Here is a 25,648-nt window from a genome sequence, read left to right on the forward strand (position 1 = left end):
TTCATAGAACAAGCAGATATGCTGTTCCCATATGGCACTCATACATGACGGAAGCTCCACAACATCCCAGAGGCATCTTGTGCCTCCCTCCTGGGGATAAGTCATGACTTACTCATACTCTTCCAATTCTGCCTGGAAATTTTTCCCTCTTACACTTAATAACCCATTCATCGACCTTCATTACAATTCATGACATAAATTTACCTGTGCAGCAAACTGTCTAGCTTCTTCTAGAGGAGCATCAGAAGGGAATTGATTTGTAAAGGAAGAACCATCTGGAAGACGGAACTGAATTCTCGCAACAGTGCTGTAAGAAAATGAAAATTAAAAGTCAGCATCTTTACCTCTACAAGTTCTCAAACTGTAAAACTAGGAGAAGATGGAAGTAAAACTGTGTAATGAAAACAGGAATTTATGGAGAGTGAGGGAGGGGAATTGGAGAAAGGTGGTCAAAAGGTACATACTTCCAGTTTAAGGCAAATAAGTACTGGGGATGTAATGTACAATAGGGTGACTCAGCTAACACTGCTGTGTGGTGTAGGGAAAGCTGCTGAGAGTAAATCCTAAGAGCTCTCACCACAAGGAAAGGCTTTTTCTTCTTTATATTGTATCTCCCTGTGGCCCTTGTACAACAGGGGTCTGAAATGCACGGGTCCGTGTGTAGGTGAAATTTTTTTCAATAAACTGCACTATCCATGGCTGATTCAATCCACAGATGCAGAACCACAGATATGGCGGGCCAACTGTAAAGTTATACGTGGATTTCTGACTAGACAAGGGTGGCGCAACCGTGGATGCAACCCCAACTCTTGCATCATTCAAGGGCCAAGCGTATATGAGAAGATGGATGTTAGCTGAACATGTTGTATCAATCACTTCAAAATATATGTAAATCAAACCATCATGCTGTATTCCTTAAACTTATTCAGTGATTATGTCAAATATTTCTCCAATTAGAAAAAAAACTTTTACAGTAAAATCTCATTATTTTTAGCAACAGTTATTTTGAAATATAATTCACATAAAATTCATCCTTTTAAAATATACAATTCAGTGGTTCTTAATATAGTCAGAGCTGTGCAACCATCATTGATTCCAGAATATCCTTATCCTTTAGAAAGAACGAAAGCCCATCAGCAGTTAGTCCCATTCCTCCTCTCCCTGCCCCTGGCATCCCACTCATCTGCTCTGTCCTTCTGGATTTGTCTGTTTCTGGCATTCCATATAATGGAATCGTAAGATGGGTGGCTTCTGGGTTTTGTCATACAGCATTTTGTTTTCAGGTTCATACATGTTGCACCATGTGAAAATACTTCATTCTTTTTTTTGGTGAATAATATTCCATTGTATGGGATATATATCCATTCTTCAGTTGACAGACATTTTAGTTATTAGCACATTTTGGCTATTATGAAGAATGCTGCTATGAATACTCACATACAGGTTTTTGTGTGCAGACTGTTTTCAACTCTCTCGGATGTATACTTAAGAGGAGAATTGCTTAGCATTTTGAGAAACTGCCAGGTTGTTTTTCCCAAAGTGGTTGTACCATTTTATAATCCCATTAGTAATGCAGGAAGCTTCCAAAATCTCCACATTCTTGCCAAGACTTGGAGATCACCTTAAATTGACGCATCCTAGAAAGTGTGGTTTTGATTTGATTTTCCTAGTGACTAATAATGTGGAGCATCTTTTCATGTGCTTATTGACTATTTGTATATCTTCCCTGGAAAAACATCTCTTTAAATCCTTTCTCCATATTCAAATTGGGTTGTTTGCTTTTTGTTGTTGACTTCAAGTCTTCTTTTTATATTCCAGTTACCAGTCCCTTATCAAATATATGGCTTAAATATATTAAGCCATATAATTAAATATTGGAGAAAATTAAATATTTTCTCCAATTCTTTTTTTTTTTTAATTGCACCACGTGGCATGTGGGATCTCAGTTCCCTGACCAGGGATCGAACCCATGACCCCTCCAATGGAAGCATGGAGTTGTAACCACTGGAGCACTAGGGAAGTCCCTCCAATTTTGTGGGTTTCTTTTCCCTTTCTTGATATCTTTTGAGGCACAAACGTTTTTAATCTCAGTGAAGTCCACCTTCTCTGTTGGTTTCTTTTGGCACTTGTGCTTTTGCTGTCTAAGAGGACTGCCTAGTCCAAGATCACAAGGAGTCCTTATTTCCTGCCCCCAACAAGAGTTTATCCTTTTGAACTTTCACACTTAGGTAGATGATCCATATGGTGTGTGAGATAATGGTTCAAGTTTATTATTTTACACCTGGATATCCACTTGCCCAAGAAGCATTTGTTGAAGAGACCATTCTCTCCCCCATTGAATGGTCTTGGTATCCTTTTCAAAAACCAACTGATCATAAAGATATAGGTTTATTTCTAGAGACTCAAAGTCCTCTTATAGGCATACCTCAGAGATGTTGATTCCACATCACTACAATTAAGTTATCACAATAAAGGAAGTCACATGGAATTTTTGGTTTCCCAGTGCACATAAAAGCTATATTTATACTATACTATAGTCCAATAAGTGTACAATAGCATGTGTCTAGAAAAACCATGTACATACCTTAATAAAAATACTTTATTGCACAAAATGTGATCAACTGACAACACAGGTTTGCCACACAACTTTGGATTTGTAAAAAACTGCTATAAAGCATTAGCACAACAAACCAGGTATGCCTGTACATCAATCTGTATGTCCATTCTTATGCCAACACCACGACATCTTGGTTGATGTACCTTTGTAGTTAAGATTTAAAATCAGGAAGTCTGAGAACTTTGTTCTTTTTCCAGACTGTTCTGGGTGCCTTGCATTTCCATATAAATTTTAGAATCCGATTCCCGCAAAAATTTTGGCAAAAAAAACCCAACTGGGATTTTGATAGGGACTGTGCTGAATCTGTAAATCAGCTTGGGGGTAAATTGCCACCTTAACAATATGAAGTCTTCTGATCTATGAAAACAAAGTATCTTTCCGTGTATTTAGTTAGGTCTTCTTTAACTATTTCAATTATGTTTTCTAGTTCTCAGTGTATAAATTTTACACTTCTGTTAAATATATTCTTAGGTATTTGATTTGTTTTGGAAAATAGTTCTTAAAAAGCCATTTTTCTGGGCTTCCCTGGTAGTCTAGTGGTTAAGAATCTGCCTGCCAATGCAGGAGACATTTGAGTCCTGGTCTAGGAAGCCCCCACATGCCCTGGGGCACTTAAGCCCATGTGCTACAACTACTGAAGCCTGTGCTCTGGAGCCCCTGCTCTGCCACGAGAAGCCACTGCAATGAGAAGCCTGCTCACCACAACCAAAGAGTAGCCTCTGCTCACCACAACTAGAGAAAGGCCATGTGCAGCAATTAAGATCCATCACAGCCAAAATAAACGAATCAACAAACATTGTTAGAGTAATTTTTCTGATTACAAAAGTAATGCTTGTTAATTTTCTGATATGGAAAATACAGAAAAGTACAGAGAAGAAAATAAGTATTAATAGTAATCCTACTAGCAGTATGTACTAGAAATCTGAATTTCTGTCTTTGCAACATACTTCTGTTTGAGGAACTGCCTTATCCCTCCAATATGTCACCCATTCTGGTATGATTATCAGTAATATTTCTCGTATCTCCTTCACCATAGGAGTGGGCATGTCTACTATCCCAATCAGCTAGCCCATATATGTGACAAAGTGATTGGTACTAAGATGGCCCATGTGACCCAAGCAGGACCAATCAGAATTCTCAGTGAATGAGAATTCACTTCTTTCCTCTCTAGGATCAGAAGCTCAAGATCAAGAAGGTGCCAGGAGGCCCTAGGCTCTCCTGACAATATCTGAAGAGTTTCTCTGAGAATAAAGCTAAAACAGAAACCAGGAGACTAAAAAGAGACAGAAAAAGTCTGATGATACCCTTTAGGTTCCTGGATCTAGCGATGCCTACCCAAATCTATCACTGTAACTCCCAGGTGCAGAGCCAGGGCATTCCCTCTTCTGCTTAATCCTATTTGACTTGATATTCTGACAACTGAAGAATTCCGTACACATGTCACTGTTGTTCAATCTCTAAGTCATGTCCGACTCTTTGCAACCCCATCGATTGCAGCACACCAGGCTTCCCTGTCCTTCACTGTTTCCCAGAGTTTGCTCAGACTCATGTCCACTGAGTTGGTGATTCCATCCAACCACTTTATATCCTCTGTGAGATCATCACTGTAACCATTTTGATGAACATGCTTTCTGTCTTTTGAAAGAGATTTCGGCTTTCTTTAAAACATCATGTATTTAGTACTGTAAGTTTGTACATTCACATTCAATGACAAATACCATTGGCAGGTGCCAACTTATCAGTATATTCTTCTGGAACTATTTATTAAGCCACAGAATAAATCAGTTTTAAAGAGAAGCCCACAACTGCTTTTCTCCTTAGCCGCCACATACATCCATACACTTTAGCAAGAAATAAAGTACCTTCTTTCTTTTGTGGAAGTCTCTCTCTTGATTTCCATCTCTGCCTGTTTGGCCAGCAGGGCGGCAGCTTTAGCAGCTTCTACTTCCTCCTTTGTCTTTGCAAACCGAGCAGCTCTCTCCGCACGGTCCTTGAAAACAGTTGTTAGATATTAATTATCTTTCACTGCCAGAAAGATCTAGTTACACATTTCCAACATATGGAACACAGATATGCATGAATTCCTTAAGACCATACATGAACTTCATCACGCTGGATCTGGCATTTTTTAGTTTTATCAACTGTCAGGAACCACAGTTATTGTTAAACAAACAAGGACTTGATTTTGGTCACTATCTCTCAAGCCTGGAACAAGGTCAGTAGATAATATTTACTGAATGAATACATGAACAAACAATATTAAGAAAGGAGGTTTTCATATGTATTACAAACGCTTAATTCTAAAACCAACTGATGCAAAACCATCCTAAGCTTCATGTGCCTAAATCCTTTGAATGTCCTAAAAAAGAATGCTTAGCACTAGAGGAGACTGTGAGGGAGCAAATTCTTGGCTTCTTCCCTGGGAATCTTGAAAACTATCTTTGACTACTGATAAAATTCATAACATAACATGGAGAAAAATTACTTCAAAAGATTATCTCAGTTTTAATCTTAACTGTATTTTAATTAGACAATTTCTAGTAAAAGAAAACTGAGAATTAGTACTCTCTGAGTCACTAAAATCCACTATTTCTGTGTACCCTGTCTGGTAGTAAACCAAAACCACTGCGCCTGGGAAAACAATTTCACCAACGTTCTAGAGTCAAGCATTAAAAATAAACAACACTCACCAGAGCAATCTGCTGTTTTATACGCTCTCGAGCTGCCCTATCTTCTGCCTTTTCTCTGTTTCTTTCCTCTAACATTCTTTTTGTTAATTCTTCTTCTTGCTTTCTTTTATAATCCAACATTTCTTTTCCAGTTTTCCTCCTCTCAATTTCCTTCTTAATCTCTCTCTGAATTAAAGAAAAACTAAGTTTTATGAACCAGAAACAAAAGTTAATAATCCTCTGTGAATACCATTTTGTACACAGGGTGTAGGCTACAGCTAAAGGAACAGAACAACTTCACAAAATGTAAGAGTCTAGTAGAATGTATTAATAGCGTGGGTCAGTGGTCAAATCCTATCAATTTATAAGTCTTTGCCAGTGGTTTTGTAAAGATTATCATGTGGTCAATGTAATTTGGAAAAAAAAAAAAAAAACCCAACAGAATTACAGGTTGTCCCTCCAAGGACAACAAAGTAGTCATTTATTTGGCCTGAAGATATAACCTTCATATATTAGAACCCCAAAGAGATGATGAAGTTTAGGTGCACAGTGTAATAAAAATGAATGGTGAACTAGAATACAACACCACCAGAGGAAATATTCAGCAAAATGTCTACCCATTTCTTTTTCACAAAAAGGAACTAAAACTTTGATCTGCATCAAATCAATTTTAATTCAAGTCCCTTTATTCTCAGTGTAAAAGATTCACTGCAAAGGGAGAAAAGATGGTCTAATTTATTCCTAGCCATTTCCAAACATCACAACAAAGTGTACACTGTGACTTTACGACAGAAGACTGGTAATGCCCCTTACTGTGCTGCAACGTTGAACTACAGGACCAGGGAGTCATCCCATGTGCCAAGCTAAATAAGAAATCAAACATTCCCTCATGGAAAGCAAGAGGAAAAAATACTAGGCATATCAATTTACCTGTTCTTCCTCTTTCCTTTTCTCTTCTCTTCTTTCTTCAAGTTTTTTGGTTAGTCTGTATTTTAAAAGTTTTAAAAATACATTAAGAAAGTTTAAAAAAATGCATTAACTGAGATACATTATATTGAAATAAATTACATTTAGAAGATTTCTTTAGCTAAAAACTGGGGAAATGTGGAGGCAAACAAAAAAAGCTCCTAAAGGCTAAGCAACAACTTCTCTACCTAGCCCCTGGCCCTGAAAAAAATCCACAAGAATCAGGGGGAGCCATAAGAAGCCTCCCTCCAGCTCTAAGGGCCTTACCTCCTACATACCACTAGAGTTCCCTTTCCTCACCTGATTTATCGGATACTGTTTTTTTTTTTTGGCTACACCATGTGGCTTTTGGGGTCTTAGTTCCCCAATTAGGGATCAAACCTGAGGCCTTGGCAGAAAAAGCACAGAGTCCAATCCAGTGGCCCACCAGAGAATCAGATATTGATTTTAAAATGTCTTAAAATATACATATATATAAATCAATGACTTAAAAATGCTTTACCTCTTACATAGAAGAGGAATATAGCACAGAATTGATAAAAGCAAAAAGCTGAAGGCTAACACTTATAAAGACCAGTAACACCAAAATTGATTCTGAACTGTGAGAAATTCATCAATTAAAAACTAATGATTCTGAAAGCAGACAGTGGTAATGGTTCCACAACCTTGTGAATATATAAAAACCCACCCAATCTGCATACATTTTGCATTTTATGGTATGTGAATTTTATCTCAGTTTTTAAAAACTAATGGCACTTTTTCTCAGAGGGGTTTGGGTTGCACAGGCACATGCATTTGTTAAAACTCAGCTGAAGAGCTCAGCCAGAAATCTAAGGGATGTTCAAAGACGATGGTTTAGAACCCCAAAGAGATGATGAGGCTTAGGTGCAGATGGTGAGAAAAATGAATGGTGCGCTAGAACGCAGCAACACCAGAGGAAAAATTCAGCAAATGTCCACAGGTTTCTTCTTCATAAAAAGGATGTCAGAAGGACTTAAGACCCAACATGAAGGGGTTCTGCTATAAATCTAGAGTATTCTGTGCACTAAAAAAAGTTACGAGAGAAATGAACTGAAACACTTTTAAGAGGGAAAAAAAAGGACCCATGAAACATCTTACTACTAAGGGAAATTATAAACTTGAATAACCACTTTGGGAAACTGTTCAGCCAGCATCTACAACCCAGAAATTCCCACTCCTGAAAACATACCCGAAAGATACATTCACCAAGACATGTAATAAAAGAATGTTCACAGCAATCCTATTCATAACCAACTCAAACTGAAAATAATTCAAACACCCATCATCAGTAGAATAGATAAATAAATCATGGTATAATCAATACACAGTCACTACAGCTATACAGTTATGAGCAACAATTTGAAGTGCTTATATGATTTAATTATGTGATCATGGCTCAAATTTTTGAAACGTCAAGCAGCTAATAGTTACTTCCCAGTGAAAACTGTTTCATTATTAAGATCTTTTCAACATTTTACCTAATTTAAATATTAGAATTCCTTTTTAAAAGCTTTTTTAAAAATTGGGTGTATGTATCTTCTAAGAGCACTTTGAAGTTTTTTTTCCAGTTAAGGAATCTCAAACAACTCTAAAACCACTCTGTCCTGACCAGGCTAACTATAAAAGTAATAATGTTCAATGAAGAAAATGGGCCAAAACAAATAAACCTCTAATTCCAGTTTCACAGATACTAGTATAAGCATTTTGTGCATGTCTTCAAATATCTTCTGGGGTTCATTATCCTATGTAACACATACACACCAGTATGTGTACATATTGTTATTTTGTAATTAAAAATGGCTTATTATATTCTACTTGCAGAACCATATAGGCAGACACTAGTAGACATCCCTTTATGTAAGAATGGAAACTATTTGGGGGAATTCTCTGGGAGTCGACTAGTTAGTACTCTTAGCTCTCACTGCCAAGGGTCTGAGTTCAATCCCTAATAGGGGAAAACTAAGATCCCACAACTCATTTGGTGTTTAAAAAAAAAAAAAAAAAACAGAATGGAAACTATTAAATAACAGAAGCTCCCCTTTCCCACAGCAATTAAATAGCACTTGATCCCACCTCACAATAAAGGGCTACCTTTATTGTGTTTCTTCATATTCCCTCCAATTCTCGAAATCCTTTCCTGAGTTTTCGTTCTCACTTCACTCTAGGATCCCAAGGTGATACAAGTAAGGGTGCATGGTGAGGGATGTGGTGTTAGTAAAGTAGAGAGAAACAGAGGAGGAAGAGCCTCCGAAACTCTCGTTCCCTACTGCTCTTCTTCCAGACACACACCATTTCTCTCCACTGTGAGAGGTCTATCCTGCCGTGCACTACCAGATCCTGGCCCTGCCACACTCATAAAGAACAATCAGAATCAAGGGAGGTTTTGCTAAAATGAAGCTCATTTATACTGAACCGTCCATGAACTAACCCAAAAACTCAATGACAGCAATCATTATGAATCTTGGTTCCCCATAATATCTACGTCAACAAGAAAATATCAAGTCTAAGTAGTTTTTCTTAATTTCCATATAACACTAAGTGATTTTTAAGTCAAGATTTTAAAATATTCCTGCTTATCCATTCACCATTAACTCAAGTACCTTTTAAGAATCATAGTATAAGATTATGATTTGATAACTACTGTAATATTAGAAAGTACTAAACTAGAAGCCACAAAAAGTCAGAAATTTGATTATCAGACTAACAGCATGTGATACTTAATAGACAGCCACATATGCAGAACCCAGACTCAGTGCATAGTCATAAAATTGGCTGCCCATCTGGAACTTATCCTGTGACACAGAGAGATAAAAGCAGAAGTGACAGATGGAAACACATATACCAAAATACTAGTGAAAGAGGGACTGTTAAAATTATCAGACCTAAAGCTGACCAATGACTTCAGAGATATACACAAGTTCTTACTTCTAGAATATATTTTCTATGGATACAAATAAGCTGGTCAAGAAGTAAAAAATTTCAACCTAGAATTTTAAAATTTTTTGTAATTTTAGCCTAAATTCAAATTAATGAAGTAACCCAAATTCTAATTAATGAAGTAACTGAAAACCACCGTCTATTAATAACAAAACACTGTGTCTAAAAATAAAAGCAAACCTTTCCACTCTGACGGTGAGGTCTTCAGTAGGTCTCTGATTTGAACATCCACTAGGCTCTTGAGACACAGTGGTCTGGCCTGAACTTTCTCCTCCTTAAATAATAAAAGAAAAAAAAAAAGAAGAATGCCAATTTTTAAAAAGACATATATCTTTTGGGTTACAACATCTGTTAACAATCTTGTTTCTTAAACATATTTTCCCTAGGGATGGAGTAGGTGATAAGAAATAAACTATTACTAGCTCTGCAAGTTTGAACCTGGAATAACAGTATATAAGTAGGAAATAAGGCAGTTACTCAGCTGAAAGCCACCAAAATAAAACACGCAGAAATATTAATCTGGCAGGAGGGAATATAACAAAAGCAGAATAGCATGCCCTAGCCAGGGGCAGGTTCTGCTCGAAAGCAGCAGGGTCCAGTATCTTTGGTATCCATTAGGGCAGCCACTAGTCAGTCACGTGTGGCTACTGAGCACTTGTAATAAACTAATGCAGGTGAGAGACTTTTTCAACTGTATTTAATTTTAATTAAAAATGCTACATGTGGCTGTGGTTATGGTATTGAAGAGTTCTAGGGAATTTCCTGGTGATCCAGTGATTAGGACTCTGCAGTCCCACTGCAGGGGGAACAGGTTAGATTCCTGGTCCCACAAGCCTCACGGCAAAAAAAAAAAAGGGGGGGGGGGGAGACGCGAAGCTCTAGAGGCCAAGTATGATACTGGGTATTACTAACGTTATGATGACCCATGGGATCTGCTTCTTCAGACCACAATGATTCCTAGAGAAGCTTTTCATACCGAATATTTCATACACTAATATTCTTTTAAGGATTTCTTGAAGGACAGAATTTTGTCCTGGTCTGCAGTAGAGGATAGCTATGGTCTGGTACTCCCTTTCAAAACCTCTGCTATTTCCTTCCTTACCACTCACTATCAACTTCATTATTCCTTATATGTTTGATCTTTGAAACAGTATGGACTGCAGAGCAACAAAGTCTGGGTTAAACCTTGTTCTGTCACTTGAGTAAGTTATTCAATCTCACTACCTTACCTATAAAAAACTGCATAGACTTGTTAGGAGAAATACGTGCTACAGAAGCACAAGACTGAAAGTTGTACTAGGACTGGCACTAAGTGATTCAGTTATTACAGCAGTAATAAAAATATTAGAATTACTAAATAGAATCAATGGTATGTATGCATGTACTCCTACCCTGACATTCAGTGCATCACCTACATAACTTGAAATCAGCCACAGAAGGATTATTTACACTTCGGAAATTAGTAAACACTACAAATGAGGGCTTTTCTCCCTCGCTACAAAAAACTTTTGTTAAATATCTACTAGCATATCATGAATGCAACCCTTGAGTAAGAAATGGTAATCTCTAGCAGCCAGTGTGTGTTCTATAGGAAATTAATGTTTTCTTTAGTAAGTAAAATGAATGTCAAGGTCATTAGATATTAGCAAAAAATATTTAAGAAAACTTCTGAAAATAACCTGTGAACAAGCTGAAAAAAAGTGTTGTGTATAACAATTAGTGAGGTGGATCTATGACTCATAAACAAAGAAAAATGGATGGCAATCAGCTAAAACAACTGATAAAAATCCAAACACAGTAAAATTACTAGAGGAAGTTCTGTCTTTAGGTTTAAAGACAACTGGATTATCATGCATAACTTATCTCCTGATAAAAATGCACAGCAACACCCATAAAGTAGTCGTGACAAAAAAGAATAAACCTGACTTCAACAACTAAAACCAGCCTGTAGTATTACTTCCAATTTAGAGGAATTTTTACAAATTATCATAGGGATGTACCAAATCCAGACTCTGGGAAACTATAGAAAAAAACCACTCATGACAGTGGGAATCTATGAAAATCACTGACTAATAATGATATATTGGACTCCAACTCAAAGCTGGAAAATTTAGTGTAAATATAAATATTGCCTAATTAATGATAAAAAAGAATCAATGTTAAGCTTTCCAGGATTCATAAGAGATAATCACATTCTATTTACATTTTCTAAAATGCTTTTTAAGATATTTTTTTTTTGTGACGCTGCTCAGCTTATGGGATTTCAGTTCCCTGGGCCCTTGGCAGTGAGAACATGGGAGAGGTCCTAATCACTGGACCTTCAGGGAAGTCCCAATATCAACATTTTTAAAGATGAAATGATATAATGCCTAAGTGTATCCTAATAATAGGTGGCAAGGAGATACGGAAAGGAAGCACAGATGAAACAATATTGGCCATGAGTTAAAAATAGATGGAAGATAGGCAATGGGTTCATGAGATTTCTTATACTATCTTCTCTACTTCTGTATGTTTAAAATTTTCCATAATGAAGCTAAACAAACAAACAAAAAAACTACAAAGAACTAAGATTAGAGTTGCTACTCACCTCAGATAAGAGAGTATAACAGTCTGAGCCTAAGCAAGTTATTTACCTATTAAACCAAACACAAGAATGCTCTTTGTGGGAATATAACAGAATCCAGAGTGTTATGTGTAACTCTTTAAGTAGTACTAAAGTTAATGGGAAATTATAGAACATCGAATATGGGGAAGAATTTTGCTAAAGCCTAAGGGGTTCAACAACAGAACAAGATTCCTAGCAAGGTAATGAGCTTCCTCTCATTAAATATATTCAAATACAGGCCTGACGATTATCTATACAGGAGCTAGAGCAGGATCACCTTTTAAGATACTAATCTAAAAGTACTTCTTGGACTTGCCTGGTGGTCCAGCGGTTAAGAACCCACATGCCAATGCAGGAGACACAGGTTGGATCCCTGCTCCGGGAAGATTCCACATGCCTTGGAGCAACTAGGAACTGTGCACCTGCGCTCTAGAGCCCATAAGCTGCAACTGCTGAAGTCCACATGCCCTAGAGCCCATGCTCTGCAGTAAGAGAAGCCACTGCAATAAGCAGCCTGTGCGCTAAAACTAAAGAGCAGCCCCGGCTCACCACAACTAGAGAAAGCCTGTGAGCAGCAATGAAGACCCAGTACAGCCAAAAATAAATAGAATAAAAAAAATAATATTCTCGCTTTGTATCTAACCCTACATTGCCTGATACAAAGCTATATTATACAAAACAAGTGATTGTACATGATCTTTAAAATACTGTATAGAATTTCTCTCTGCCTTTTCTATCAACCCCTCTGCAGTCACAACTCTTATTGCTACAAGCTCTATTTTACAATTAACTTTTTTTCATGTTTTTTTTTTAAATTTTATTTTATTTTTAAACTTTACATAATTTTATTAGTTTTGCCAAATATCAAAATGAATCCACCACAGGTATACATGTGTTCCCCATCCTGAACCCTCCTCCCATCTCCCTCCCCATACAAGTGAAATCACTCAGTTGTATCTGACTCTTTGCAACCCCATGGACTGCAGCCTACCAGGCTCCTCTGTCCATGGGATTCTCCAGGCAAGAATACTGGAGTGGGTTGCCATTTCCTTAAATTAAGTGAATGTGAAGGGGAAAACTACAGTATTTTCATTTTTAAAAACATTAATCCAGTCTTCAAAATGAAGTAAAGTGTTTAGTGTACCCAAAAGGGTACACTAAAAATTACCTGTTGCAGAATCTGATTTTGTATCAGAAGTGGATGGCGTCTCACAGAGCTCTACATTTCTGGACTGACAGTTTTCAGAAGTGTTGTTATGTTCAAATGAGGCAGATGGAGTAGAGACTGAACCTTCTGATTGGCTACCATTTGCCAATGATGCTTCACCTTTTAATGAATGCATCTAAGGAGGAAAAAAAACACTGATTTTAATTACAGGTAAGAATCTAAATTTACCATGGTATATGAGACCAAAAATGAGGAAGTCAATCTATACTCCACAGAAGTGAGAAGTACTGAACCTCCCAAGTAAATCAATCTAAAATGTATAGTCCTAAACATGACATAATCACACTATGGAATTCAACAGCAAGGTGACAAAGAGTATTAAAAGATTTTTAAAGCACACTGTTGATTTTTCTTAAAATGAGAATTCAAGGAAAAAGGTTACAAGCTGTATTAGCCATATGCCCAAAGTGGATGGAAGTGAGAAATTGAGTAAGATCTATAAAACAAGTCAAGTAATATACTATTAAGGACCTTAATGTGAGAGCAATACTCTCTTGCAATAAAGTAATAGTGACTACATTGTGTGGTTGGGTGACAGAGGAAAAGGGAAGGGAGAATAAGAAGTCACTCATGTATAGGCACCTCTAACTTCATAAAGTGGTTTTGAAAATCAGTCCAGAAAGACAGTATTAACTACCTTTTAAGTTTAATAGCATGGCTAGTTCCTGAATATTTAGAGTGACTCCAAAAATATTCCAATGTCAAGTTCTTGACAGATCATTTTCCAATGTTTATACAAAGAACCAATTCTGTTCCTTCTCACCTGCCGGACTTTGTGGATTCTGGTAACAAGTTCATCTGCAGAAATACTTCCTGCTATTACTTCCAAAGGAATTCCACTGTCTCCAATAAAAAAACTGGAGGGAACACACACTACAGGATCTGCACAGTGTTATCAAGTCTAACAACTCATGAGAAACAAGGGAATAATTTTATTAAACACTACTGATTAAAAGAAACAAAATAATCTTTGTGAATTTCACAATAAGCTAACCTGTTTACAAAATAATTTCAACTAGTTTATCACTATGTGATACATGAATTGATTTATTTCTATCGCATATATGTAAGTGGAAAACACTCATTACATTCCCTTCTATCATGACTTTTACATCTATCTTATCTCTTGCCAGCTACTTCTATTAAATAACATTCCAACTGTATCATATTGCTTTCCAGCTATCGTAATCGCAATTTTAAAAAGCTCCCCAAGGGGCCTTCCTTGGCAATCCAGTGGTTAAGACTCTGTACTCCCACTCCAGAGGGCATGGATTCCATCCCTGGGATCCCTGGTTGCAGGATCCCATATGCTGCACCTCACAGGCAAAAAACAACAACAAACTCCCCATGACCCCATTTGATACAGTGCACTGTCTGAAAGGACAATCAGCAATATAAAGTTTCCATAAACAAGAATTCATCAGTTCTTAAATAAAAACAAATGATTTCTAATTGTCATGCATCAACCAAAAGAAAGGTAAATCCTCAAGCAATATTCATATATATACAACTGATTCTTCATGTAAAGGATACAGATCTGTGAAAATTGTAGGCAGGCTTCACTGCAAAACAAAATCAAACAACAAATCACTAGATGAATGTAAGTATTTCCCAAATACTGAGTTGTTTTTATAAAAATGTACTGTACCAATTACAAGTATTTTTCTGAAACTACAAGTTCCTTTCATAGCTATCAACTGAAAGGAGAAAAATGTATTCCTTATCTCACAGACCATTTTGGGTTTGTTTTATAATTTTCAAATTAGAGAGATACTTGCTCTTGCAAACCACAAACTAGTGGTCAGATGTGGCACCTAAAAATCACCTTAGTATCTGCCATGTTGCTTCCTCAGCAGCATGTGTTTCTGAATACAATATTGTAGCTTGTAATAAGAAGATATTAATACCTATGAATTACTTGTGCAAGTGATAATGCAATACTCTGTAATACGAAAGGACTCAAAACAACCTAAATATCCACCAGTTAAAAATTGATGAATCATGCAATTATAAAGAGGGAAAAGAAAAAAAAAGTATGTCAAACTACTATCATTTTTGTTAAAAAAAGGGAGAGGAAAACAATGGTATTCTCTTGATTTGGTTTCTTCCAAAGAGTGGTTAGGGACAGGGATGGGAGAGAGAGACTTTATAACAGTAATAAAAGACATTGATAAATGTAGATGAGTAATTCCAAGAACCAAATCAATGCTTCAAAGAACCAGAAATTTGCTTTGTCTTTTTCCGAATCTGAGACATGATTATAATAAAAACATCTGAAAATGTAAAAGAAAACTATAAAGAAAAATATTATCAAAATCCTACTTTCTCAGCTATAACCACTGTAAACTTTTGATACATTTTCTAACAATCTATTTTCAATGCAAGATACCTCCATAAATAAGAATATACTAACATGTTCCTAGAACGTTAGCTTTATTATTATATAATAAATTTACTTTTCATAATTTAAAAAACATACTAGATCTCATCCAGCTGTCCATAATGAAACAACCGTCAACCAACACTATACACAAGTACTCCTGCATCTGCTAATAGAAATTTGTTTTTAAAAATGCTAGATATATCAGTCTGTATATAAATCACAACAATTCTGAAATTCTCATTTCTTCCACATTCCCAACAAACCCCTACATTTCTCCTGCCATTACTGACTCTAAAAGGTGCTTCTGGAAGAGAATGGACAATATCAATGATATGATAGACTCTTTAAAAGAAAAAAGAAAAAAAACCACAATTATAGCTCAATAAATAAATGTTCAGTAACTACTGTGAAGCAGACTGTACTATGATTTGCTTCATGTTTTATTAATGAAGAAAAAATTTTTAATAAAAAGTTTACAAAATTACAGGTAAATTTCTATTTTAATGTTGATAGTAATTTTCATTTTGATACTATTCATACCAAAAGAACAGAAAGCCCACTTTAAAATTTTTCCAGGCATTCATCACTGATGGCTGTGGCTAACATCATAAAGACAAACAACAGAGCATTATGCACCCTGTCGCAGAAGAATGGAAGACATACCACCATCTAAGAAGTCGTCTTAAGTGGGGGAAAGAAACCTGAATCCAAATGTCAATTTACAGAAAATGGAGGACAGAGTAATAAACTAAATGACACTGACAGGACTACAATGAACAAAGCCTACACTGCAGGAAACTATGTAACAATCACCTGGATTCTCAAAAAAATAGACTGCAAAGAAAAAGACAGAGAGGGAGATCCAGAGGTGAAGCCTCCAGAGTAAAGAGCCTGACAGAGACCAGTGCATCACAATGTGTAGATCTTTATGGATCCTGAACCAAACAAACTGTAATAAATAACAAAACCTGACTGATGAAACTACTGAAAATGTAAACACTTGGTAGGTATTTGATATTAAGAAATTAAACTAATTTTTGAAGTATTATGTTAAAAAATTAAGAATTCTTATCTTCTAGAGACATAGCAAAATATTGATAGATGAAATGATATGATGACTGAGATTTATTTCAAAATTATATGGGATGGGTTCAAATGGGTGGGGGAAAAGATGAAACAAGACTAACCAAGAGGTGACAGCTGTCTAAGTAGTTGACAAGGTGGGGGGCAGGGTTCATTACACTACTCAAACACTGCTGTGTATGCCTGAAATTTTCCATCACACACACACAAATTTTAATGGGGGAAGAGGGATATATTCACAAATGAAACAGACTTGTGGTTATCAGGAACTATGATGTGCCTATAAATGCTCTTATTTTTACTGAATTAAATGACTCCATTTTCAAAAACAGGATCCAAAAGAGTGGTTATAACCTTTTAGAGATATTTAATATATTGTTTATGATTACTTCCAAGTTTTTAGAATCTGAGGATCACAGTTCCTTTGCATTACTGGTGTATGTCACATAGCTGCTTGGCAGACCAAGAATTTATCAGTTTTTCAATGATATAAGAAGAAATTTGAAAAATGGCAATCAGAATATAAGCCCTCAGAACACCTTAGACAAAAATCAACATTCTTATAGTTCAAGAGTATAAATCATAAATCACAACCAGAGACAATGGTTAAAAATTTTGTTTTAAATTGCAAGAGTAAACATAAGCAAAACATAAGCAAACCTTTTGGTATCGATTTTAATAGCAACAAAACTGTTTGAAGATGCTTCTGTCACTTTCTCATCTTCCCAACTTGCAGCCATCTGTGTAGACTGCTCATCATCACCTGTAAAACATTTCAAGCATTCTTATAGCGTAAGGCCAGTATCTGCTGATTCTTTTCCCTGTAATCTGGAACTTCAAATAAAATACAAACCCACAAATACTATTTTCTACCAAATTTGAAAACTGAATTTTTCCATAAATGAAGTGACTGTTAACATTAATAAAAAGTAATGAAAAAGAAAATACTGGTATTTAGGTTATACAAAGTGTTTCTAAATGAAGACATCCAAATTATGATGCAAATCATGGGCAGAAATGTGTCTATTTTGGCTTTTGTACATATGATTTTAGAAAACAAAGGTACAATACTTTTCCTATACGTAATATCTTTCTGTTGAGTTTAATGTCCTCCGCACACACACCACTTATTCTCCAGAATCCCTCCAAGGTAGACAGAAGCCGGGTGTGATTCTGTTTGCAGTTTTGCACCTGCCTTTTGTTAGAGGTATGCCAGTTATAAAAGGTATGCTGATCCAAAACTAATCTATGGTGACAGAATTGAGCATGCATGCATGCTACCTTGGTGGAGGTACTACTGATTGGGAAAGAGGATGAAGGAGCCTCCAGGGTCTTGGAAATGTTTATATATATATATGACTAACAATGCTGTGTCAGTTTCAGGTGTACAGCAAAGTTTTTCAATTATACATATACCCGTACCTATTCTTTTTCAAATTCTTTTCCCATTTTCCCATACTCTTGAAAACTGAGCGGAGTTCCCTGTGCTATACAGTAGATTCTTATTGGTTGTCTATTTTAAAAACAGTAGTGTATATACATGTCAATCCCAATCTATCCCTACCCACCCTTCCCCCTGCCCCACCCTGGGTTACCATAAATTCATTTTCTGTTTATTTCTATTTTGTAATTAAATTCATTTGTATCATTTTTTTTTAGATTCTGCATAAGCAATGTCATATGATAGGAAATGTTGATCTTACGCAAGTGTATTCATCTATAAAAATTCATCTAGCTGTTCACTGAATATATTTTACTTAATATACTGTATGCAATACCTCAATGACAAAATATTTTAAAAATTACACCCATTAAGAGATTATTTCCATTTTAGACCTGTAACATCTAGATTTTGACATAACCATTTATTGATGGGCAAAGGGAAACTTACCAGAGTTAAGTCACTGAAAAATATTTCTAAGGTTAGCAGAGCTATGTTTTCAGATCACACTTTTTGCTTTACAAAAATGCAAGCTTTCTATACCTACTCTTTTGTAAGTTGTTTTCTTCCCATGTGTGTTCCCCTTCCTCATTTTAATCTACCCTTAGTCTTCTCCATCTCAGTTATCTGATATTGATAACACCATCCTTTCAGTTCTCAGACCAAAGTTTACTTATTTTTGCCTTCAGTTGATGTTATCTCCAAAATATATCTGGAATATTTGGAATGTATCTGGAATATCATATTCTGACATAATGATTACAATAGCCTCCTAACTGGTCTCCCCGCTCAGTCTACTCTTAACGCAGCATCCTCTTTTAAAAAGTCAGATCAGGGAATTCCCTGGGGGTCCAGTAGTTAGGACCCGGCACTTTTACTGCAGGGGCACAGGTTTGAGCCCTGGTTGGGAACTAAAATCCCACAAGCCACAAAGCACAGCAAAAATAAAATGACACACTTCACATATTTCCAAAGCGTCCTCATTTCCCATTTCCCTCATTTCTTTTCTATAATACTATAACCTTCTAACAGGCGACTTGTTTTCCTTATCATGTTCACTGTTTGTTGTCTGTTTCCTTCCACTAGAACTCATGCTCCATGAGGGCAAGAACTGTTTTCCTTCTTATTTACTGTTATAACTCAAACATCTACAACAGAATCTAGTATATAGTAAATAGTTGGAGTACAGCAGGCTCTCAATAAGTGTTTTGTAGAACGAATAACTAAATTTCTTGTATAGAATCTTGGCATGCCTACAAAACTTGACTAATGCTACATGGCTGAAAACATCTTTTCTGAAATGAGATTCAGGACTATTCAGTAATAAGGGGCTTGAGAAATATGGCCATGGAAAAGTAGACAGGGATAGAATGCATGCACAGACCAAGACCAAAACAATGCCCATTAGCAGACGCCTAGATGTTGAAGCAGCAGACAGGAAAACTATCATTTGCCATGAGATCATTCTGAGCATGTCTTCAGACACTATGGGGTGACGAGAGCTGCAAGATTCCAAGTAAATGACAAGATTATCAACCTAGAAAATAGCTACAAAGGAACATCCTTAATACACTTAGAGAAGGCTGTGAGGTGTAAGGGGTTGTTTTTATTCATTCTTTCTTTCATACATTCACTATTTTACTTCACATTTATATTGTGCTAGGCACTGTGCTAACTATAACTAAATATAAAACAAATGAGATACTATATGCCCTCAGTGGAGCCTAAAATCTAAAAAAAGTACTTGTTTGGTAAACTATAATTATGGTAAGAAATGCTCTGAAAAAACAGACGCCTTTAGATTGGTCAGGGAAGCCCTCTCTGAGGTGATATTTAAGGTAAGACCTAAAGGATGAAAGAGGTAAACCATGCCACAGGCCAGAAAAGTTCACTAAGCAGAAGGAATTTCTGTGGAGGGAAAGGGCTGTATGGTTAGGAGTGTTGTGAACACTAGGTACCAGGGAACAAGATGAGACTGAAGAGTTGAGTCCAAAGATGACTCCCATGCTTGGGTTTATCCAACTGGATATAAGGTGGTGCCATTTACTTAGCAGTAGAGTACCAGGGGGTGGGGAACAGATTCAAGCAGTAATACTTTCAGGCTTGAGAGTCCTGTGAGGCATCCAAATGGGGATGTCAAGTAGGCAGCTGGAAGGATGGACCTGCCACTCCTGAGGCTGATGTTCCTCACTCCTTCACCTAGGCTGTTCGATGCAGACAGCTTCTCAAGGGCTCCATCTCCACTAGCAATGTCTGCTCATGACTCAGTGGAGGGCAACAACAGCTGCCTGACCAACAGAGATGTAAGAGACTGAATGGAATTACATAACAAGAGTTACCTTAGCTCTACTGGGTGAGATTTTTAACTGCCAACTTTGGTATCTTTACTTTCTTATTTTTAATCAAATTATGAACTATGCTGTGGAGTTAGATGGGCCAAAGATTTCAGGAGAAAACATTACATTCCTGGTGGTGTTAGCAGTATCCCAAAGTAAAGCCACTTAAAAAGAGTAATACAAACTTGGAAGCAGTTGCAGACCCTACAACCAAGAATTTCAACAGAGAAAAACTCAGCTGGTCTAAACCCAAATGGCTTTTTAGTCTATTTTAATCAAAAAAAAAAAAAAAAGGCATTAAATAGCATTGGTCAAGGAGATTTTAGCCAACTAGAACCATCAGTCAATGACCAGTGTTTAGCTGTCTAGCCAGTGACAAGACACCTCTGCTTCAGAATGCCTGTCAAATTATTGTACATTCCCAAGAATCAAAACCTGTTTGTTTCTTTCAATTTACACACCTACAATAATTTGAAAATACTTGTTTGACTTAACTAGTAGTAACCTCTCCAGTCTCTTAACAGTAATTCCACATATTCTTTAATTGATCCATGAAAATTTCACTAAAACATAAACAATCTGCCTAAAATGTTTCCCACTTGAGTGGCTATATGAACCACTTCCTTCCAACTATAAAGCTATCTTTTTAATTTTCCAGTGAGTTGGCACATTACTGTCAAGGTCTCAGATCTAAGAAAATCATGAGTTCTGACTATATTCTTCAAAGTCAAGAATAAAGGTCTAGGGAATTCCCTGGTGGTCCAGTGGCTAAGACTCCATGTTCCCAATCCAGGGGGCCCAGGTTCGAGCCCTGATCAGGGAACTAGATCCCACATACCGCAACTAAAAAATCTGCATGCCACAACTAAATAAATACATTAAAAAAAAAAAAAAAGAATAAAGGTCTAAGCAACTTATAAGTGTTGCAATTTCATGACTGCACTGTCTACACACTCCAGCCAGTGTTGGAGACTAACTTCCTAAAATTCTAGAAAAACTAACGGTATTTGAATGGGTCAAGTGATGTGGAAGCAACTCCTTCCACAGACTGCTAACAGTCCTCCTGCAAACATTCAACAGTCACCCATATTCTAAAAGCGTATGTTACATGATACATGCTCATCAGAAAAACTTAAATTGAAGAAGGTATATATTATATGTAGACACAAAGCCCCAAAGACCTATGACTTTATTTTTCTATTGTACTAATTAGCGCTACTGTTTCCAAATAGGTTTCTAAATGTTTCTTAATTAAACCTAGCATTTCTTTCAAATTAACAGGTTAGTCCAAGAGTGCCTTCAAGGAACCTTTGGACACTGATCAAATGTGATTTCTGTTTAAAAATATGACTACTGGGGACATCCCTGGCAGGCAAGCGGTGAAAAGTTCCTCCTGTCCTCTTCCAATGCAGGAGGTGAGGGCTCCACCCCTGGTCACAAAACAGAAAGGTTGTAACAAACTCTACAAAAGATTTCCTGATTTCTACACCAATTTCAGTTAACTACCTAAGGTCTGTTGTATAACTACCTAACGTCTGTCTGTACAATGGTTTTTTTTTCCTCTGGAGAAACAAAAAAGACACTTTTTTGGAAGCTGATAAAAAAAAAATCTGTCAAGAAAAGATACATATTCTTTTTGTGACACTGGTGTACGTCACTTAGCCGCTGTGGACCTAAGTTTCCTCACTGATAAAATGGGCATGATAAACCCTGTATTACCAACGTGCAGGATCAATTGAGTATATGCGAAAAACACAACTTAAAATGGTGTTACAACTATTACTGCACTCTTAATGAGCATATTCAGTATCATTAGTTTTCCTTTCCCTTTTCTTATGATTTTATTTATCTACGGCAGTGCTGAGTTTTCCTTGCTGCTCCGGGCTTAGGCTTCTTTTCTTTTCCTGGAGAGTGGACGCGGCTCTCTAGTTGCAATGCCCAAGCTTCTCATTGGGTGACTTCTCTTATTGCGCAACATGGGCTCTAGGCGGGGGGCTTCAGTAGCTGCGGGGAGTGTGCTCAGTAGTTGTGGCCCGTGGGCTTAACTGCTCCGGGGCATGTGGGATCTTCCATTATCAAGGACTGAACTTGTGTCTCCTGCATTGGCAGGCAGATTCTCTACCACTGAGCCACCTGAGAAGCCCTTCCTTTCATTTTTAATCCACTTATTTTCTTACAGGTTTACAGCAGTTAGTTATTATGTGAAATATAACTCTAAAAAAACAGCATAAAAGAATCTGAACTACTCCAGCTCTTCTAATTAACATCAATGAGTTAAAATTTTACCATAATTTAAAACAATTCAAAATTTCAAATTTAATGTTGTGAAACTCATATTTCAGCAACTTGCTCTTCACTACAGTGCATAAAGCTACAGATTACCGAGCCTTCCAAGCCACAGTTAATAATGAACAGACCGTTATTAAACACAAATAGTTGAAATAGTGCACCTCAAATTAACGGTAGTCGCAAATACTAATTCGGTTCAGGTAATGAGGATGAGCAAAACTTCACAGAGGCACAAGTGTACTGCAAATCTAGAAGACTGCAGTAATAAAATACGGAGCAAAATAACCCAGAGCAACACAGAATAGATGAGTTAGTACACATTCTAAAACTGTATCTATGATACTGCTGCTGCTATTGCTGCTAAGCTAGGAAGACAATAAAAAGAATCAATGCTTGTGTGTCTACTTCGAAACAAACGGTTAAGTAACAATCCACTTGCAAATTATTTCATATTAGATTTTCCACTCCTACGGCATTAAAAAAAATACGATTTATATAGACCTCAAAAGTTTACGTTTCAGGAACACACGAAAGCCAGTAACAGTGAACATCAGGTGGTTTCTCTTTGTTGATTACCGATGACACAGCTTTCTTCCTCAAAGTCCACAACTAATTACAAGCAAAACGGCCTTAGGGCCCGTCTCTCTCCTCACCTACACACTAACTATACGGGAGTTAAAGTCTCTCCAAGTGGGTCTCTCCAAGTGGAGCACTCCGTCGGGGGCGCCAGGAGGCGACGGTGGGGTCTGCGGGTGCCAACTCCGCAGGCGGCGCGGAGTCAGGCTCGACCGCGAGCAGGGCGGCTAGGGCCTGCTCTACCCGTCCCCTCGCCCCGCACTGGGGAGACGGCAGGGCTCGGCGCGTTTGGGGGGCGAGGCCGGGACCGTGCCTCCCGCAAGGGGGCCGGGAAAAGCGAGCGGTGGGGGTCAGGCCAGGTGTACTCCAAAAGGCCGGGGCAGGCGCTGAGACGCCAGGGACTGGCAGCCGGGCCTCTTGGGGCCCGGAGGAAAGGCTGGGGGCCCCTGGGGTTGGAGGTAGGCCGGAGGGGGTGTCCGTGCCACATCTCGGGCCCTCGCCTCCTTCACCTGCCACGAACACCACGAAGACCGCGCCACTCCTCTTGGCCGACGCGATGGCGGCCGGAATGGCGCCCTGGAACCACAGCATCGCTGCCCTCGGGCCGAGGCGCTCGCTCGGTGTATTGTCGCCGCGGTCCCGGAATTGGCCCCGCCCTCTCCGTCGCCTGGCTCCGCGGCCCCCGCAGCCCCAGCCGGTCAGCACCCCGCCTCCGGCTCCGCACAGGCGCGCAAACCCGTCAGCGGCCCACTGGACGAGCGTAAGCGCGCAGGCGAGGCGCACACCGAGACACGTGACGCCACACGTCGGCGTAAGCGCCGCGCCCCCGTGCCTTGTCTCGTTGGCAAGTCGGAGTGTGCGCGCGCACGCGAGGCCGCAAGGCGCTGCAGTCACAGAAATAGAAGGGGGCGTAGGGAAGAATGACTAATCGCTAAATGGCGTCGGTGGCGTCTTCCCGATGCATGACGGGAATTGTAGTCTTGGCTTGGTCCCTTTATTATTGTTTAGTTCAGTTCAGTTCAGTAGCTCAGTCGTGTCCGACTCTTTGCTACCCGATGAACCGCAGCACGCCAGGCCTCCCTGTCCATTACCAACTCCCGGAGTTCACTCAAACTCACGTCCATCGAGTCAGTGATGCCATCCAGCCATCTCATCCTCTGTCGTCCCCTTCTCCTCCTGCCCCCAATCCCTCCCAGCATCAGAGTCTTTTCCAATGAGTCAATCTTCGCATGAGGTGGCCAAAGTACTGGAGTTTCAGCGTTAGCATCATTCCTTCCAAAGAACACTCAGGACTGATCTCCTTTAGAATGGACTGGTTGGATCTCCTTGCAGTCCAAGGGACTCTCAAGAGTCTTCTCAAGAGTCTTCTCCAACACCTCAGTTCAAAAGCATCAATTCTTCAGCCCTCAGCTTTCTTCACAGTCCAACTCTCACATCCATACATGACCACTGGAAAAACCATAGCCTTGACTAGACGGACCTTTGTTGGCAAAGTAATGTCTCTGCTTTTCAATATGCTATCTAGGTTGGTCATAACTTTCCTTCCAAGGAGTAAGCGTCTTTTAATTTCATGGCTGCAGTCACCATCTGCAGTGATTTTGGAGCCCCCCAAAATAAAGTCTGACAATGTTAATATTGTAGGAAATGTTAATCGTGGTTTGCCGGATAAGGCTAAGGGGGCAACCGTGAGAGCCGCTTCACAGTCTATAAAGACAAGGAGAAATGGTGCTACCCATTGGAAGATGCTCTTCTTTTGGAGACCTTAAATAAGAGGAAATCATCCTCCACCCGGATGGAACTCTGCCTAGTGCGACGATGTAATTCTCTATTATGATTAGTGGCTATTGTGGATGGGTGTCTCTCGGTATGAAACTTAATGGGGTTTGTAGGGATTTACTACAAGTTCTATTTTACTATTTACTATTACAAGTTCTATTTACTACAAGTTCTAAATTAAGTTCTATTGAACTTAATTTATCAGCTCGACCTTGAAGAAAAGAAATAACAACAGTCACATTGTGTAATACCATACAGCCCGTGTACCTGAGAGGAGTTTATGGTTGAACGCAGACCTTGAGTAAGGTCATTGGTTAGAGATCATTACAAACCTCAAAACACTTAGCTATGCTGTTGCTACAGCTGGTTTCAAAAGTTAAGTCAGGGCTTCCGGTGGAAGAGCCTGGGGAAGGGGCGGCAGGCGCCACGTAGGGCCCCGAAGATGGCAAGAAGCCCCTGAAGCAGCCCAAGAACCAAGCCAAGGAGATGGACGAGGAAGATAAGGCATTCAAGCAGAAGCAGAAGGAGGAGCAGAAGAAACTAGAGGAGCTAAAAGCAAAGGCCGTGGGGAAAGGCCCCCTGGCCACTGGTGGAATTAAGAAATCTGGCAAAAAGTAAGCTGTTCCTTGTGCCTGAGGCAATGATGACCCTTAGTTCCATTCCTGTTTAAACACCTGGATTCCCTGCCATAATACCTGTTGCGACCTATAGCTAGAATGAA

The 25,648-nt window shown here is 38.4% G+C and overlaps 2 protein-coding genes across 3 annotated transcripts in view; one reads left to right on the forward strand and one right to left on the reverse strand.

The window, feature by feature from the left end:
• UBXN4 (UBX domain protein 4) overlaps window positions 1-24,052 on the reverse strand; it is a 30,147-nt gene extending 6,095 nt beyond the window's left edge. The window contains exons 1-10 of one of the 2 annotated variants that reach the window (XM_061439114.1): window positions 23,661-24,052; window positions 17,170-17,272; window positions 14,577-14,605; window positions 13,807-13,925; window positions 12,984-13,158; window positions 9,391-9,484; window positions 6,217-6,271; window positions 5,308-5,472; window positions 4,480-4,607; window positions 205-307 (exon numbers count right to left, since the gene is read on the reverse strand). In XM_061439114.1, the coding sequence (XP_061295098.1) occupies window positions 205-307; window positions 4,480-4,607; window positions 5,308-5,472; window positions 6,217-6,271; window positions 9,391-9,484; window positions 12,984-13,158; window positions 13,807-13,925; window positions 14,577-14,605; window positions 17,170-17,272; window positions 23,661-23,742 (1,053 nt within the window). In that variant the 5' untranslated portion in view covers window positions 23,743-24,052. Of the gene's footprint in view, window positions 1-204; window positions 308-4,479; window positions 4,608-5,307; window positions 5,473-6,216; window positions 6,272-9,390; window positions 9,485-12,983; window positions 13,159-13,806; window positions 13,926-14,576; window positions 14,606-17,169; window positions 17,273-23,076; window positions 23,637-23,660 lie in introns of those variants that run through there. The other variant, XM_061439124.1, reaches the window with a different exon arrangement.
• A 34-nt stretch (window positions 24,053-24,086) lies between these two features.
• On the forward strand, window positions 24,087-25,648 carry LOC133256101 (translation machinery-associated protein 7-like). Its single transcript, XM_061430875.1, has 2 exons — window positions 24,087-24,125; window positions 25,360-25,648. Exons 1-2 carry the CDS (start codon window positions 24,087-24,089, stop codon window positions 25,543-25,545), a joined length of 225 nt encoding a protein of 74 aa, XP_061286859.1. The 3' UTR covers window positions 25,546-25,648.

Source organism: Bos javanicus, chromosome 2 (assembly GCF_032452875.1).
Source record: "Bos javanicus breed banteng chromosome 2, ARS-OSU_banteng_1.0, whole genome shotgun sequence".
Lineage (NCBI taxonomy): Eukaryota > Metazoa > Chordata > Mammalia > Artiodactyla > Bovidae > Bos > Bos javanicus.